Here is a 17,170-nt window from a genome sequence, read left to right as displayed (position 1 = left end):
CTTCCCAAATGCAGCATTTTTCCATCTATATATAATGGCTTTCATTTTGGTTTGACTGATCCAAAACCAAAGGCTTCTATTACCAATGCTCTCCAACTAGGTTACTGGGTTCTAAAATATCTGTTTCAACTCAGCAATTATTGTGGATAGCTCAGTGGTGACCTCTGCTCAAAAGAGCAGACAAAATGATAGCATGCGTAAGGAACTGAATACAGAATAATACAGAAAATACTATAATGCCATTACATGAATCAATTGTCTACCATCCCCTGGAAAATTGTGTTCAATGTTGGTTACTTCATCTCAAAAAGAATATCGCAGAATTAGAGGAAACACAGAAGAGCGACAAGCTTGATTAGGGTTTGGGAAAACTCTCATATGAAAATGTTGGGATTGTTTACTTTAAAGAAGGGACCTGACAGCAATATAAAAATAATTAATGGTACAGAGAACGTAGACTGGGCACTTCCACTCTCCCTGTGACATAATACAAGAGCAAGGGGACTTGTAATGAAATTGAAAGATAGCAAATGCAAACTTATAAAACAAAATATTTTCACATAATATATCATTCAACAATGGAACTTATTGCCATATGATATTGCTGAAAGCCAAAAAATGACCCGGATTCAAGAGAGACTCAACATTTACATGGATAACAAAAATACAGAGTTAATAATAAATACAAAAAGAAAAATTAGAATAGCTGTCAAATCTCATTCTTCGAGTTTTTAGTTAATCTCTGACTATTAAGGGTTAGGAGGAGACTCCCCTGGAGGGCAGATTATCCCACATCTGCTTACTACAAGATTTCTTAAACCTTCCTCTGAAGCTGATGGTCTCCTGCTCACAGTGCACCTACAAAGCCACAATATTACTACCAGAACTTGTCATCTTTTTCAAGGTTTTTTCATATGTTTAAGAAAGCAACTAGTTCCTATTTGTTAAGCAAAATGTGGAAGATTCTAGAACACCGTTTAAATAAACTAAAAAGCATCTGACTATATCTCGACCTTGGAGTGCTCAACGAAGCCATAAAGTATTAGGTATTGATACATATTTCAAAGGAAAAGAAAATACTGGTTTACGAATAATCAGAAATCATTTCCATATACAGAGAAGTAAGGCAATTCTCTCAGATCAAACCATATGAAAATGGAAAATTGTGATGAACAAGAACATGAAATAATTTAAGCATTTTAGCATCGCTATATTCTGCAATTATTCAGTTACCTCAAAACTTTTGGCAAGTTTCTTCAGCATCTTTAATCACAGAAATGTAAGCCAATGCAACATCTGCAATTTTTCTTTATATCATACAATTCTTGGAAGCCAAATAATTTACATGGTGTAATGACCTGCATGAGATTCAAAGAAGTGTTTTGAATAGATTTCAATGGGCTATTTGAGTAGCTTGAAACAGAGATAGTGAAGGTTTTTTAGTTGTTAGTATATAAACTGTCAAATTGATCATAATACCCATTTGTACAGCTGAGACATAACATTTGGTCCTTAAATAATTGTTGCCTTCCCTTATAGGAATTGTGAACAATCAATTAGATAATTTATTGCAAACATTTGGAACTGCTGAGATATAATCCTCTTTCTCTTATGGCAATTTTTACAATAGTACCCACAATTCCTCAAGGGACAATACCAACTTAAAAAAAAATCCCACTACAGCTACAAGGAATATCTAAAGTTACCATAACTGAAAGAAATGTGTATATGGGGTGGGAGATAATTTGTTTACTCTGTCCAAGTGCTCCCTATATCCTGTCCCCCCAACACTGCCGAAAATGCACCAGTTTCACTGCAGGCAAGGGCCTCCAAGTCTCCATAACAGAAGAGCAGAATTTGCACCTAAAGAATTACAAAACAAGTTCTCAATTAACCTTGTTAATTTTACACATAACAATACCACCCATACCAGTGCCTTGTGAAATATATTTAGTAAGTCTAATAAAAAACTAAACCACTATAAAATTGGCACAAATTAGCATGATGGCAAAGTCAATATAAGAGAGTTGTGAAACTTGAACCCAGAGTTCAGTGGTCTGTCCCCAATGGTATTCAAACCATCCAGTCATCAACTGGGTAACACAAACTGAAACACAATCCAACAGTTTGGGAGAGTTAGGCTGTTTAATAATTGAACAACATTAGTATTCGATGGTTCTTGAAAATAGCATAAAAGACAAAGTGACACACTTAAACCACCACCTGGAAATGGTCTAGCAGGATCTCTGCCAAAGAAACAAAAAGGAAAGAAAAGGACCAATGAACATGACATCTAGGAACAAAACCCCACAAAAATCGATGTTAATACTTATGGTCTGACATTTTGAAAGACTGTATGAGTTAATAGTGCTGTTGTTCACCAGGAAACTGGTACAAGATCTCCGGAACCTATGCTACGCTGGAGAATGCACAGAGCGCCAATAGTCAGTCTTACAACAAAACTGAAGATGTTATCTAATTGTACAGTCTACTCTTATGCATAGATAAAAAAGCAACAGATGGAGTAGCCATATACCTTCAGTAACTGCCTAGGAATCAAAGAAAATACCATCAAACAATTAAAAAATTGGGAATGGCCAAAAAAATTTTTTTTTAATATTGTGATGTGTCCATTGTGAGCACAGACCTAAAACAACTCCTTAAAGACTTCTTATCTAGGATGTCCCCTCCTAGCAGGAGCAAGAGAGACAACAGAGAAGGAATGGAATATATTAGGACACTGATGTGAAGGTAAAGTACATCTTAAATCTTCTAGCAGAACAGACTGAAGGATGTTGAGAGACTCAGGGCTGTGTAGTGCAGCCAGTAAATAAAACGGATTTACATAGAGGCGTTATATCGTAGAGCAGGGAAGCAATAGCTTTTCCTCTATGTAGCCCTAGTATGACCATAGGCAGAGGATGGCTAGGGCTAGTCTATCTCTATACATGTCAGTTTTCTAAGCCACCCCACCACCCACATACATGGCCAGCTCAGCAGGCAAAGCCCCATGTCCAGGGACATGAGGGCCAGGAAGGGGATAGGACGTCACAGGGAAAGTTCCACCTATGCACTGAGTTCCCTGCAGATAGAACAGGATTCCTCAGTCCCAGCACGGGGCACTGGCTCCTGAGCGGCGCTTCCTGGGAAAGCTGAAAAGTTCTGGTTGTGTTGTCCATCTGACAAGGAGGTTCAGAAGCTCCATCTGGAGCAGGTCCCAAGGAAAGAGGAGCTGTGGCATCCGGAGAGCCCCAGCAGATGACTTGGAGAGACCTGTGTGAGTGGAGATTCTGGGGGATTCTCAGAGGAGAAGAGGATAGTGCTGGTGCAGAACAGAGAGTAGAGTTTGCTCGGTAGGAATATAACAATCTACAAATGTTTGAAGAGCATTACGATCAAGAGGGGACAGGAATTATTTAACGTGGTACACAGAGAATACAGGAAGAAATTAAGAAAAAAATTAGGCTGAAATGTCAGGAAAACTCACAGCAAGATGTATTAGCATATGAGAGAGTCTCCCAAAGGAAGAGGTGGAAACCACATTACTTAGGACTTATAAAACCAGACAAAACTTTAGGAAATGTACTAAAAGTAAAAATCCCATAGTGACAAAAGGATGGAAAGGATAACTTGCTGGGTCATTTCTATTCCAAACTTCCAAGCTTCTATGAATTTTTAATCAAATGGAAAGAATGTATTGTCTCAGGATACTTTAAAGGTGATTTTTTTTAAAAGAATCCTGTCTTTGGTTAAAATATCTTTTGCAATAAAACCATTTTTAAGAGCAGAGTTAAAGAGATGATATATCTGTTGCTTTTAAATCTTAAATCTTTCACTAGCGTCTCAAACTCAGGATATATATTTCTTTATGTTCCATTTTATATAAATAAATTGTTCACAGAGTCACAATTAAGTTGATTTTATAAAACTTTTGCTGCTGCAGAAAGCTATCCAGCAGGGGGAGCACAAGAAACTATCCCCTTAATTGCTAGCATAACTACTGCAACAAGCACTTGTATACTCGTCACAGGCTCCCAAATCACTTAAAAAATTAAAACTAACATCACGCACATGAGATATTATCTCCATTTTAGATATGGGTTAACTAAGGCAAAGATAACTGAAGTGACTTGTCTAAAACCGAACAGAGAGTAGCAAACCAACGACCAGAACTCAAATGCTGATAGCCAGTTCTGAGCACCACCGAAAAGACAATACTTGATCTCTGGCTTTGATTATATTATTGAAGAAGTCTATGAAATACAGATACAGAATACAACAAAACTACACTGCCAGAAACAAAAGAATAGGGGTTGTGTGACAACTGGGGTGAAAGGAAAATAATTTATTTTCCAGCAAAAGGACAAAAAATAAAAATGATAAAAGTACCTGACAGGATCTCTTTAAAAGTAATAATAATAATAATAAATAATAATAAGCAACAGTTTCTACAGGAGATAAGATATGTTAGTGAAATTCTCACAGGACTTTGCTAAAAGTGATTAATGTAAGAAAATTTTACCTGATAGGTTCATTTTATATTTTTTCAAACTCCAAACCTAGCATGGAATTCTTCATCCCCTTCCCCTTTTAACTGTTTTGATTCTTATGTCTCTAAAGTTAACGATGTCCTAATCCAAATGACTTTCCACGTAATATATTCCAGCTGAATACACAGTACAAGCAACAACCTGTCCCTTTCAAGAAAAAAATAATTTTATTGGATTTTGGATATACTAAATCAAAGAAAAAAATATGGAATTTACTCTTTAGCTAAATATTATATTTTGGTTTTTAACAGCAGAAACAAAGGAAGTATGTCAACATAATTTTAACATTTTTTCATATTTTTATTAGATTTAAAATTCTGCCACCAATTTCTTTCAGAATAAAGCTAAAAATTTTCCAATTTGTTTCAATCTCTTCCAGAAGAACCAGATTCATTAAAAAAAAGTTTGCACAATTTTATGCAGAACATCCATTCATGTTCTTCACAATACACAAAAGCAAAGAATTAACTTCTTGAGAAAAATATATGCTTAAGCAATTGTACAAATCCCTTTTCTCCTGTCACTCCTTCATTAGTGGAATGTAATGAAAACCACGCATATCCTTGAATGTGCAATCTGAAAATATTACATAGTAAGAAAAACTAGAAGTTTTCTAGACAGCATATGTCAAATGTACCCATAAGTAATTTTGATGTATGCACAGATATGATTTTTTTCTTCCTCTCCATAGAAAAAAGTTACCAAAGCAACCGCCACATCTTATGGAAACATGGTTCCTCAAGACAAAACAAAAAACAAAACACACACAATGAAAGATTGCACTTGGTGATAGAAAAGCTGTGGATTTCAAAAATATCTTAAGAGCATCTGATGTGCCAATTTACCTCTTTGTCACTTTCCTTCCACCAAGAGTACTGTGAAGTGCATAAAAAAATGGACCCAGCTAATATATTACTGAAGAAGTTCTGGGTAATTTCCAGCTGTGACTATGTTATCAGTCTTTTTACAACACGGGCAGAGAAGAGTGCTAGCATGTCCTCTTCTGACCCGCAACTCTATACCTACTTGCATCAAAATAACATAGAATCAGATGGATTGTTTACTTAATCTTTTTATTACAGAATTCTTGTGTGTGTGTGTCAAAACAGGGCTATGTTTTAATTTGTTTTCAGAGAACAAACATTGATGAGATATTATTCCACTTCTATGACAAAGAGCAGCTGTGCGAATTTACCATCTTCAGATTACTAGTGGCTAATTATTTCAACATAGCTGAATTCCTTACTTGTATTTGTTTTCCCTCTTAATATTTCCTTCTCCCCATTTTAATAGTTTAATAACATCCTCAGCAGTAAGTTGAGAAGCCTCTGCCTGAGGCTGCAGCTTTAAATTTGAAGCAATCTGCCTGATTTAGCACTCAGTTTTCTCATACCCCTTTTTGGAATTAAAATTCCTTGTGTTTTAGAATCCCTTTGAGTCGGAAAAGTTCATCAATAGAGTACATATATTGTTTTCACTTGTGAGGGGTTTTTTTAAACTGCTAAAAAGAAAGGCATCTGAACTACTAACCAATCCTGTAATTCATATGTATTTATTATCCTCCTTTTATCAAAGTAGGAAACCTTCTTGTATGCAGCCACATACAATATTTTACTAATTTCTCTTTAGGCAGATGATTTGTCCCCTCTTTCATTACAATTATAGTTTTTTTAAAAATCACTTTTCAGAGTAAACTAAAATGTTTTTGCTTCATTTCCAGTCCTGATAGACAGGGATGAATTTCTTTTATCTTTTGTTTAGAAAGTTTCCCTTATAAAACTACTGTTCCATGGGTTAAAATAAAAGTCAATGATATCTCAAATAAACATTTTATAAACAATACTCCCAGAATTAGCCCTTTCATATCGTTTAATAAAAAGTGTGCTTGTGAATTCATTATCTATTTTCTCAGGTTACAAAGAAATGTATTCCTCTTTTCTACCAAAACCACAGATACAACACCTCCTGCAGGTTATGACACCAGTAAATGTTACAGTTTACCAAAACATTTGAGAGAGCCATTTATCCTTCAGTCATGGATTTCAGACAGTATAACAGCAATAGGCAGCAGCACACATGCAATTTGGTCTGTCTCTTCTAGAGCGGAAAACACAATGAACCCAAGTGCAAGCAGTCAAATTCTTACCAGCAAGACTGCTAAAATTTGCCAGAGGGGGGATTCTATTTAATCCACTTTAAGCTCTCTGATTTTGCAGAACCTCATTAACGGTAATATTTTGACTTTCATTGTTAAAAGGAAGCAAGTGAGACATTTTAGGGCGAGCACAGAAGTATTTCTTTCTAAAATGCCTGCAGTTCACAGGGACTTTCCATATGTCCATACAATACTCATTATTGAACCCTACACATGATATTCATGGCTTATTAAGAAAGAAATCTGTTCTCTCCACCCACACAGGAAAACTACAGCTTTGATATTTTGTGACCTAATGAACACATATAACAACAAAACAAAATCAGGCTACTTAAGTTAAGGAGTGTGCTGTAGAAAAAATTTTAAAAAATCAACATTAGTTTACTTGAATCAGTTTACCTCTATGTCAAATCCTGTAAACCAGGAAGCGTTGCCCAAAGAAATGTGAACCAATCTGTGTTCTATTATAGTTGTTGTCACTGGAAGTATATCACTATCATTTAAACCCTCACAAAACAAACCCTTCTCTCTACTTATAAGGAAAAGAGAGGTGGGGGGATAAATTGAGAGATTTTATCCATATTTTAGAATGTGGTATCAAAGACATTTAATAACGAGACAAAATGCAAGGATTATGAACAAAACCTCTTCATATGGTCATCAGCATTCACTTGGGTCTTCATAGACCAAGTAATGCAATATTTTATCAAAAAAACTGTATTAAATCAACATATGACCAAGCAGGCTAGAAAGATGTTACTCATATTCGCTATTGTCCACCGTTTTTTTTTATTCTAGATGTACCAGATAATATTTTTCTACCCTTACATTGACATTTTGATCTTTCTGTAGAATTTAATAAGGTGAAACCAAGTGGCACACAAAATGTGATAGGAAATGCACTAGAAAGAAATGGTCATCATAAACCTATTAAGTCGTCTTTTGTATATTCAGTACAATTTTGCTACCCATTTTCCAAAAAAAAAAAAATCAATCATTTTGATCTTAAAATAAACAATACATAAAAAGCCACCAGAGTGCAGAAAGAAAAATGAAGAAAAAGAAAAGAGATCCATGCTAAAACATTCCGTCTAATTCTGGAAAGCTGCCTAATTTCCTGAGATCATTCACCTTTTCATTCACCTTTTAATAATTTAACCCACCAAGTTTGCATATATTTTTTATGCAGGTAGGGTTAAAAGTATTGCAGGTTTGATATGTCAGTTTTACAAGCCTAGGAACTAAACCCCAACACTTGCCCAAGAATAGTCAAGCTCAGTTACTCTGAGTAATAGCATCCACCTTAAATATTTAATGGATTTAAAACAAAAAACAAAAAAAAGACTAACATCCGCAGATAGTTTTTTGCAGGAGATAGAAACTGCAGCTTAGGTACTGCCTCTGACCCACAGCTATTACCACACCTAAGAATCTGGACACTTCGCTAAGGAAAGAAGGGCAAACGTTATGATCAGCAGACTCATACACCCAGATATCTCCTTGGATATATGTATGTATCACGCACATATGAGAGAAAAGAAGGCAGATCTACAGACAGGCGCATAATACACAGCTGTATATACGGAGATGGATTGAGACAATTATCGCCACTGTGTAGAGGACAGTACCTAACCTACGACAGACAGTATAATATTGTTGAACTAATAGATTAATAATGCAAAAACACTGATGTCCATTAGTGATATAGAGCCGCAGCCTGACTTACAAACAGCTGGGTAGCGGTAGGGACAGATGAACCTACAGAGGGAGAATGAATGAGCCGATAGAGACAGAGCCAGACCCCGGAGACAGCGAGAGAAAGATGGGACAGAGACAGACTCCCAGACGCAGAGTCCTAGTGAGCAGAGCTAGGCAGACAGACCGACAGACAGAGACACAAGGGCAGCCGGGGACAGACACAAGGGCACGAGATGAGCAGAGAGGGACACACACCAGGGCACAGCCAGGGAAACGGGCAGGGGCGCACCCAGGCGGGGCTGGCGGCGGGGCACGGGCAGGCGAGCTCCCCGCACAGCCCCTGCCCCCCTTACCTGGCAGTAGGTGCCGGTGACCCCGGCGGGGCAGGCGCAGCTGTAGGCAGGCTGGGGCAGCGGCAGGCGGCGGGGGGCGGCGGGGCCCCGGGCCGGCGCCGGGGAGCAGGTGCCGCTGTTCCAGCAGGGCTGGCTGCGGCAGGGGTCCCGCGCGGGGTCCGGGGGCGCGGCGCTGACCGGCCCGGAGAGGCAGGCGCGGCGCTGGGCCAGGCTGAGCAGCAGCAGCAGGAGCGGGGCGGCGCGGGGCATGGCGCTGCAGCGGCGGCCGGGGCAGCCTGGGTCTGAGGGCCGCTGTGCGGCGGCGACAGAGGACACGGGGACGGCAGCGACGCGCTGCTTCTCGGCTGCTCCCCGGCGCCGCTTCCCCGAGCAACGTGCGGGTGGGGACTAGGGCGGGGAGGGGCCGGGCTGCCGGGATCGTTCCCGCCCAGTGCCCGGCAGAGGGCGCCCAGCCGCGGCTGGGAGCGGGGCGGGCTGAGGGGAACCCGGGCACTCACCCCAGGGAGAACAGCCTGTGAGCACGCCCCTTGTCGCAGGCTGGGGCCGGGGGTGAGCAGCGCCTGCCCCGGGGCGGCAGTGTAGCGCAGGGGCAGGGCTGGCTGAAGAGAGGCGGCGGCGCGGGTGCGGGAGATAATGGAGCCAGCACAACCTGCCCTTTGTCCGGGCACAGGTCGCGGTGGGGTCGCTGACGTGCTGCCGGTGGGACAGCGGCGCCCACTGGCGATGCGTTTTGTGAGCTGAACCTGGCCCATGCTCAGCCCCCAATGCACTTCACGCTCCTGCTCCCCGGCGGTCAGGAGGCGGGCAATAAGGCCGGCACCGGGAGGTTGTGTAACCCATACACCTCCTGGGTGTGGGGCTCTGTCCCGTTTAGTGGCACCGAGACCACTTAGAGGGAGATTAAGGAGCCCACTCTACAACCTTAGCTAAGAGCCCTATGGCTTTTAGCTCATGCAGTAGAGCAGGGGTGGGCAAACTTTTTGGCCCGAGGGCCACACCAGGAAATAGAAATTGTATCGCTGTCCATGAATGCTCACAGAATTGGGGTATGGGGGTGTGTGTGTGAGGAGTTTGGGGTGTAGGAGGGTACTCTGGGCTGGGACCGAGGGGTTCAGAGGGGGATCAGGGCTGGGGCAGGGGCATGGGGAGAGGCTCAGGAGGTGCAAGCTCCGAGCGGCTTTTACCTCAAGCAGCTCCCAGAAGCAGTGGTACGTCCCTTCTCTGGCTCCTACTTGGAGGCGCAGCCAGGCAGTTCTGCATGCTGCCCCATCCGCAGGCACCACCTCTGCAGCTCCCGTTGGAGCACATAGAAGCTAGAGTGGAGCCATGCCGTGGCTTCCAGGAGCCGCGTGGTGCAGCCCCTGACCCAGCGCCCTGGCCGGAGCAGGGCCAAGCTGCGTGGTGCAGCCCCGACCCAGCATCCCAGCCAGAGTGGGGCCGAGCCATGTGGTCTAGCCCCCTACCCAGCGCCGCAGCTGGAGCACCAGAGTACACTGAGTTTAAGAGACAAATATAAGAAATTAACAGTTGTCAGGCTTTCAGTATGTCATCAGTAATACCCACAACCCCAGACAGTATCAGGGCCCAACTGTGCTAGTTACTATACAAACACACAGTACGGGACTGTCCTTGCTCAAGAGAGTTTACAATTTGAATTTTATTACAGCTATTTAGTTTTATAATGGTATATTAGGATCAAGCTATATGCAGATAAAATGTGTAACGTGCATTTTTGGGCTCTTCTTTGGCTATCTACACTTCATAAAAATCCCAAAGAAACTGCAGTAGTAGTAGATGATTCTCTTTTTCCTTTATTGAGGTAAACTGCAGTAGGTTAAAAAAAATTTATCTACGTTTTGCTAATCTTTTCTGCAGATTTCTGTTGCCCGTCTAGAACTAAGCAACATGTTCTATAGCTTGCATAACAGAACATGAAGATAATCCATGCTATTGTACATTTGCTCCTACACAGAGGCCTTTAAACCTGTAATAGCTAATGACTTCCCCTCAGATCTCTGTCACACCTTTGCAAGAACATGGTAATGCTGCAGACAGCAATCCATGATACTTTTCAGAAACTTGTTCTAACACAAGGCCAGATATTTGACACTTCTCCTACAAATAATGACTGAAACCTGGATCATGGCCTGAAATAATTGAAAATGCTTCATGAATTGAAATGAACTACTGAAAACTCAGCTGGACTATTTGCAGCCTAGACACAGTACTGGATTCAAACCTTGAAGCAAAAATGAACTGCAATTGCTTTTCCATAACCTCATGACTTTCTTTTTTCCTATCTTATTTCCACTGCATTTTAATGTTACATTTTCTGTGCCATACTAACTCCCTCTGCTGGTCCCGTTCTTACTATTTGCCCATTTTCCAGTTTCACCAATTCTTTTTAATTGCTTTTGTCTGGTGCCCCGATTCCCAGCTGTGTAACAAATAATGCTTCTGATTCGAAGTACAATTTTTTTTATCTGTGCATGATTTCAGGAGAAAGACATTCTCCCCTGACTTTCTCCTGAAATCAGTGTTTTCAGATGCTACCTGTAGTACTCTGCTCTACACCAGTCCTTCTCAAAGCCAGTCCGCCACTTGTTCAGGGAAAGCCCCCGGCGTGCTAGACCAGTGTGTTTACCTGCCGTGTCCGCAGGTTTGGCCGATCGCAGCTCCCACTGGCTGCAGTTCGCCGCTCCAGGCCAATGGAGGCTGCGGGAAGCAGCGTGGGCTGAGGGATGTACTGGCTGCCCTTCTTGCAGCCCCCATTGGCCTGGAGCGCCGAACTGCGGCCAGTGGGAGCTGCGATCGGCCGAACCCATAGACGCAGCAGGTAAACAAACCGGTCCGGCGCACCAGGGGCTTTCCCTGAACAAGCAGAAAACCTGCTTTGAGAACCACTGCTCTACACCATTTCCATTGTAAAATCTTTGGGAAAGACATGAGTGACAGAGGATGTGGAAAAAACTAATGTACTCAATGCTTTTTTTGCCTGTCTTCACGAACAAGGTCAGCTCCCAGACTACTGCACTGGGCAGCACAGCATGGGGAGGAGGTGACCAGCCCTCTGTGGAGAAAGAAGTGGTTCGGGACTATTTAGAAAAGCTGGACAAGCACAAGTCCATGGGGCCGGATGCACTGCATCTGAGAGTGCTAAAGGAGTTGGCAGATGTGATTGCAGAGCCATTGGCCATTATCTTTGAAAACTCATGGCTATCGGGGAAGTCCCAGACGACTGGAAAAAGGCTAATGTAGTGCCCATCTTTAAAAAAGGGAAGGAGGAGGATCCTGGGAACTACAGGCCAGTCAACCTCACCTCAGTCCCTGGAAAAATCATGGAACAGGTCCTCAAGGAATCAATTCTGAAGCACTTAGAGGAGAGGAAAGTGATCAGGAACAGTCAGCATGGATTCACCAAAGGCAAGTCATGCCTGACTAATCTATTTGCTTTCTATGATGAGATAACTGGCTCTGTGGATGAGGGGAAAGCAGTGGACGTGTTGTTCCTTGACTTTAGCAAAGCTTTTGACACGGTCTCCCACAGTATTCTTGCCAGCAAGTTAAAGAAGTATGGGCTGGATGAATGGAATATAAGGTGGATAGAAAGTTGGCTAGATTGTCGGGCTAAACCGGTAGTGATCAATGGCTCCATGTCTAGTTGGCAGCCGGTATCAAGTGGAGTGCCCCAAGGGTCGGTCCTCGGGCCGGTTTTGTTCAATATCTTCATAAATGATCTGGAGGATGGTGTGGATTGCACCCTCAGCAAGTTTGCAGATGACACTAAACTGGGAGAAGAGGTAGATACGCTGGAGGTTAGGGATAGGATACAGAGGGACTTAGACAAATTAGAGGATTGGGCCAAAAGGAATCTGATGAGGTTCAACAAGGACAAGTGCAGAGTCCTGCACTTAGGATGGAAGAATCCCATGCACTGCTACAGACTAGGAACCGAATGGCTAAGCAGCAGTTCTGCAGAAAAGGACCTACAAGTTACAGTGGACGAGAAGCTGGGTATGAGTCAACAGCGTGCCCTTGTTGCCAAGAAGGCCAATGGCATTTTGGGGTGTATAAGTGGGGCATTGCCAGCAGATCAAGGGATGTGATCGTTCCCCTCTTTTCGACATTGGTGAGGCCTCATCTGGAGTACTGTGTCCAGTTTTGGCCCCACACTACAAGAAGGATGTGGAAAAATTGGAAAGAGTCCAGTGGAGGGTAACAGAAATGATTAGGGGACTGGAACACATGACTCATGAGGAGAGGCTGAGGGAACTGGGGATATTTAGTCTGCGGAAGAGAAGAATGAAGGGGGATTTGATAGCTGCTTTCAACTACCTGAAAGGGGGTTCCAAAGAGGATGGAGCTAGACTGTTCTCACTGGTAGCAGATGCCAGAACAAGGAGTAATTGTCTCAAGTTGCAGAGGGGGAGGTTTAGGTTGGATATTAGGAAAAAAAATTTCACTAGGAGAGTGGTGAAACACTAGAATGCGTTACTTAGGGAGGTGGTGGAATCTCCTTCCTTAGAAGTTTTTAAGGTCAGACTTGACAAAGCCCTGGGATGATTTAGTTGGGGATTGGTCCTGCTTTGAGCAGGGGGTTGGACTAGAGATGACCTCCTGAGGTCCCTTCCAACCCTGATATTCTACAATTCTATGGAAGAAGGAGCAAGCCTTATTTCAACTTTCCGTAGTCCTGACGGATAGTAGTAAACCCAAATGCTACCAACAGGCAAAGGCAAACTACTTCAATCAGATTCTCTCCTGTGTGGTTCAAACCCACACACACTGTGGCTTCCTATAGAATCTTTTACAATAATATACGTACTGCTTGAATGAAGGTTTTTTTCTTGTTACTTTACCTTAGGGCCTCTTTGCTACCATCCTTATGTGTTCATGACCTCTGCATTGCCTACGAAGGTTTATTCATCAGAACCCTGGGGATGATGGAACATAGAGATTGCTGTACGACATCACATCAGTGGTCCAACTAGTCCAGTAACCTGTCTTTTTCAGTGACCAGTACCAAATGCCTCAGCTGGAGAAAGAAGAAATTCCATTGTGAGACTTATGCAATGTCCAGCTTATAGAGAAGTTTCTCTCTAACTTTTGGTATATGCCCTGAAGCATGAGGATTTATATCCTTTATTAAAATGTTTTAACCTAATATAACTTTGGATGTTCTCATTCGTATAATTGTTTAATTATTTTTAAAGCATATGTTATTGAGGGCAAGAGTTTACTGTGGCAATAAGTTCTAAAGGCTAATTATTCACTGTATGAAAACATTCTTTTGTAATTTCAAATTTATTGCCTTTAAATTTTATTGAATGATCTCTTGCTTTTGCATTATATGAAAGGGTAAGTGGGACCACCTGATTTAACCTATCTTTATTACTTGGCATACCTCTATCATGTCCCCTCTTATCTAGCTCTTCTCCAAATTGAATATTTCCACTCTTTTCAATCTCTCTTCATATGGAAGTCTTTCAATGTTGCTAATTCATTTTGTTGTCCATCTCTGGATTCCTTATATTTCTTCTAAAAGTTTTAAGCAGAATGACCAGAAGTTAATACAGTCTTCCAAGAGAGGATGTACTACTGATTTATATAATGGCATTGTGACATTTTCAGTATTATTTTCTAACCCAATCCTTTATTTATATTTTTTTCCTTTTTTGGCTCCAGCTGTGCATTGAGAAAACATTTTCACTTAGTAGTCCACAATGTCACAAAGGTAGCTCTGCTTACAACTGATTTAGAGGAATGGATCTTTTGCTGTTATAAGTTGTCATAGGCCCCTCGACTTACAACAACTGAAGTACTGCCCCAGATGTGTAAGTAATTTATTCATTCCAGTGTGCATTACCTTATAATTATCAGCACTGAATTTCATCTGCCATTATGCTCCCATTCAGCTAGTTTTGATAGGGCCTTCTGAATTTACTTTAGTCATCTTCATCTTTAGTCTTGAATAACCAAAAAACTTTGTCTCATCTGCACACTTTTCCCCTTTTCATAAATTAGCTATAAATATAGTAAACATTAAATCATAATTCTGGGGGGTGCCCTACTGTTAACTTCTTGCTATGCTCAAACTGTCTATTTGTTCCTACTCTTTGTCTTCTGTATTTTAGTCTGTTTCTAATCTATGACAGTAGTTTAATTCTTATCCTATGAATAGGGTCCGACCAAATTCATGATCCATTTTGGTCAATTTCACAGGTCTAGGATTTTTTAAATCGTAAATTTCATGATTTCAACAATTTAAATCTGAAATGTCATGGTGTTGTAATTGTAGGGGTCCTGACACAAAAAGGAGTGTGTTGGGGGGTGGGCTTTGCGGTACTGCTACCCTTACTTCTGCACTGCTGCTGGCGGCAGCCCTGCCTTCAGAGCTGGGCAGCTGGAGAGCGGCGGCTGCTGACTGGGAGCCCAGCTCTGAAGGAAGGAGAAGCGGCACGGAAGGAAGGATGGCATGATATGGTATTGCCACCCTTATTTCTGTGCTGCTGCCTGCAGACCAGGCCCTCAGTAAGCAGCTACCACTGTCTGGCCACCCAGCTCTGAAGGCAACAGCGCAGAAGGAAGGGTGGCATGGTATGGTATGGTATTGCCACCCTTCTTTCTGTGCTGTTGCTGGCAGTGCACTGCCTTCAGAGCTGAATCATCCCAGTGCCTTTTCAGCATCTATGTCTAATGTTTTTTCCCCCAGGATAGCAAATGATTTTAGGGAGACTGTTTTTTATAGCAGCTCACTCACTCACTTCATTCTTATGTCTCTTCAAAATTCTTGGATGAATATTAGCTGTTCCTGCTTTTTAATTTATTAATGTGCTAGCACCTTCTTTTTCCATGACAATGCCTCATTTTTATAACCAGAATCGAATAGGGCTAGGGTAGGTATGTCTACAACATGCTTTGTTGTGAAAGCTGATGCATAGAAATCATTTAACTTCTTTGCAATGTTCTTGTTCTACTTAATTGTTGCCTTTACTCCCTGCAAGTCCAGCTGACTCACCACCTTTCTTACAGGCTTCCTGCTTCTGATATACTTAAATCATTTATTTTTTTTCTCCAACTGATTGGCTATCCAGTTATACTATATGGGGACCTCTGTAAATCTTAACATTTTTGTTACCTTACACTATCTTCCTGTTTGTTTTGTCTTAGTTCTTCTAGCAAATGTGTTGGCTCTTCTGTTAAGATAATAAATCAGATAGTTTCTGAAGCTTTTTTGTTGTAGTTTAGTAGCTATGTTCTCTTTAACGCGTTAGAGTTTTCAGTGTGACGATGTCTTCTGTAACTATGAAAAGGCATAAAATGCAAAAAAATTAAATAGGACATCAATTCTATGATTAATAAGGGAAAACTATTCCCTCACTTTACATATCAGTTAAATGTTCTCTCTTCTGACTAGTAGAGCTGGGTGAAAAAATTCACACAAATAGTGTATTTGTTGAAAAATGCAGTTTCAGTTGAGCTGAAACAAGTCTCATTTTTGAGATGAATTCACCAAACAGTTTCAGCCAAAATAAAATTTAGGGGCTGTATTCAGCAGAGGGTGTAAGTGCCATTTGTTAAACCACTACAGCAGGAGCAGGTAGTGGTGTCTTCCTTATAACCTTTAACCCAGTGATTGGAGCACTCACCTCAGATGTGGGAGACCCCTATTCAATTCCCCCTCCCCTGAAGTGGAGCAGGGGCTAAGCAGTAGGTATAGGATATTCTGAGGCATGGCTTTATCAGTCTCACCCGTTGAAGCTGTTCCACTGTGTATACATAATTAACTGGGCATTGTAGCAGGCGCTTGAGTCTCCAGTTTCCCAGATGAGTGCCCTAACCACCAGGCTGTGATATTAACACTTTCTCTCTGATCTAATAACTAGTCAGGTATTTTATACACAGGACACAACCATCCCAGACTACCCTGTAGTCTGATGGTTAGGCACTGACCTAGGAAAGGGGAGATCCAAGTTCCACATCAGGGTGTGTCGGTGAGGGATTGAACTCTCATCTCCCACATCCCTAACCACTGGGCTAAAGTTTATAAGGGAAGTAATGGACAGGTCCACCATCTTCTTTTCTTCTTCCTATTTTGCATTAACGTAGTCATCTTTCAAATGGGACTATAGTAATGCAAGCTGAGTACCTTTTAGTTCATGCCGGCAGCATCCGCATGGTGAAGTGACAGCACAGCATACTAGCGCATGCTGCAATTCAGACCCAGGTAGTCTGAACTGCAGGGCTGTGTCAACATAGCCTAGGAAGCATTTTAATACATCATCCCCATCTACTGGAAACTGAAGGGAATGCAGAGACCCAAGAATTGGTTACCTGCAAAATGGGTCCGGTGGTCAGAAAAACCATTAAGAGTTGTCCTTGCCCCCCAGACACAGATCAAAAAATCAGGGGAA

At 41.8% G+C, this 17,170-nt stretch overlaps 1 protein-coding gene across 1 annotated transcript in view; it reads right to left on the bottom strand.

Annotated features, from left to right (window-relative positions):
• Nucleotides 1-9,146, bottom strand: part of DNER (delta/notch like EGF repeat containing) — a 279,726-nt gene extending 270,580 nt beyond the window's left edge. The window contains exon 1 of the mRNA XM_084639188.1: nt 8,757-9,146. Within this exon, the coding sequence (XP_084495314.1) occupies nt 8,757-9,005 (249 nt within the window). The 5' untranslated portion in view covers nt 9,006-9,146. The remainder of the gene's footprint in view (nt 1-8,756) is intronic.
• Between the last annotated feature and the right edge of the window lie 8,024 nt (nt 9,147-17,170).

This window comes from Lepidochelys olivacea, assembly GCF_965140295.1.
Source record: "Lepidochelys olivacea isolate rLepOli2 genome assembly, chromosome: 9".
Taxonomy (NCBI): domain Eukaryota; kingdom Metazoa; phylum Chordata; order Testudines; family Cheloniidae; genus Lepidochelys; species Lepidochelys olivacea.
Note: the sequence above shows the minus strand (reverse complement) of the source record. Positions and strands in the feature narration are given on the sequence as shown.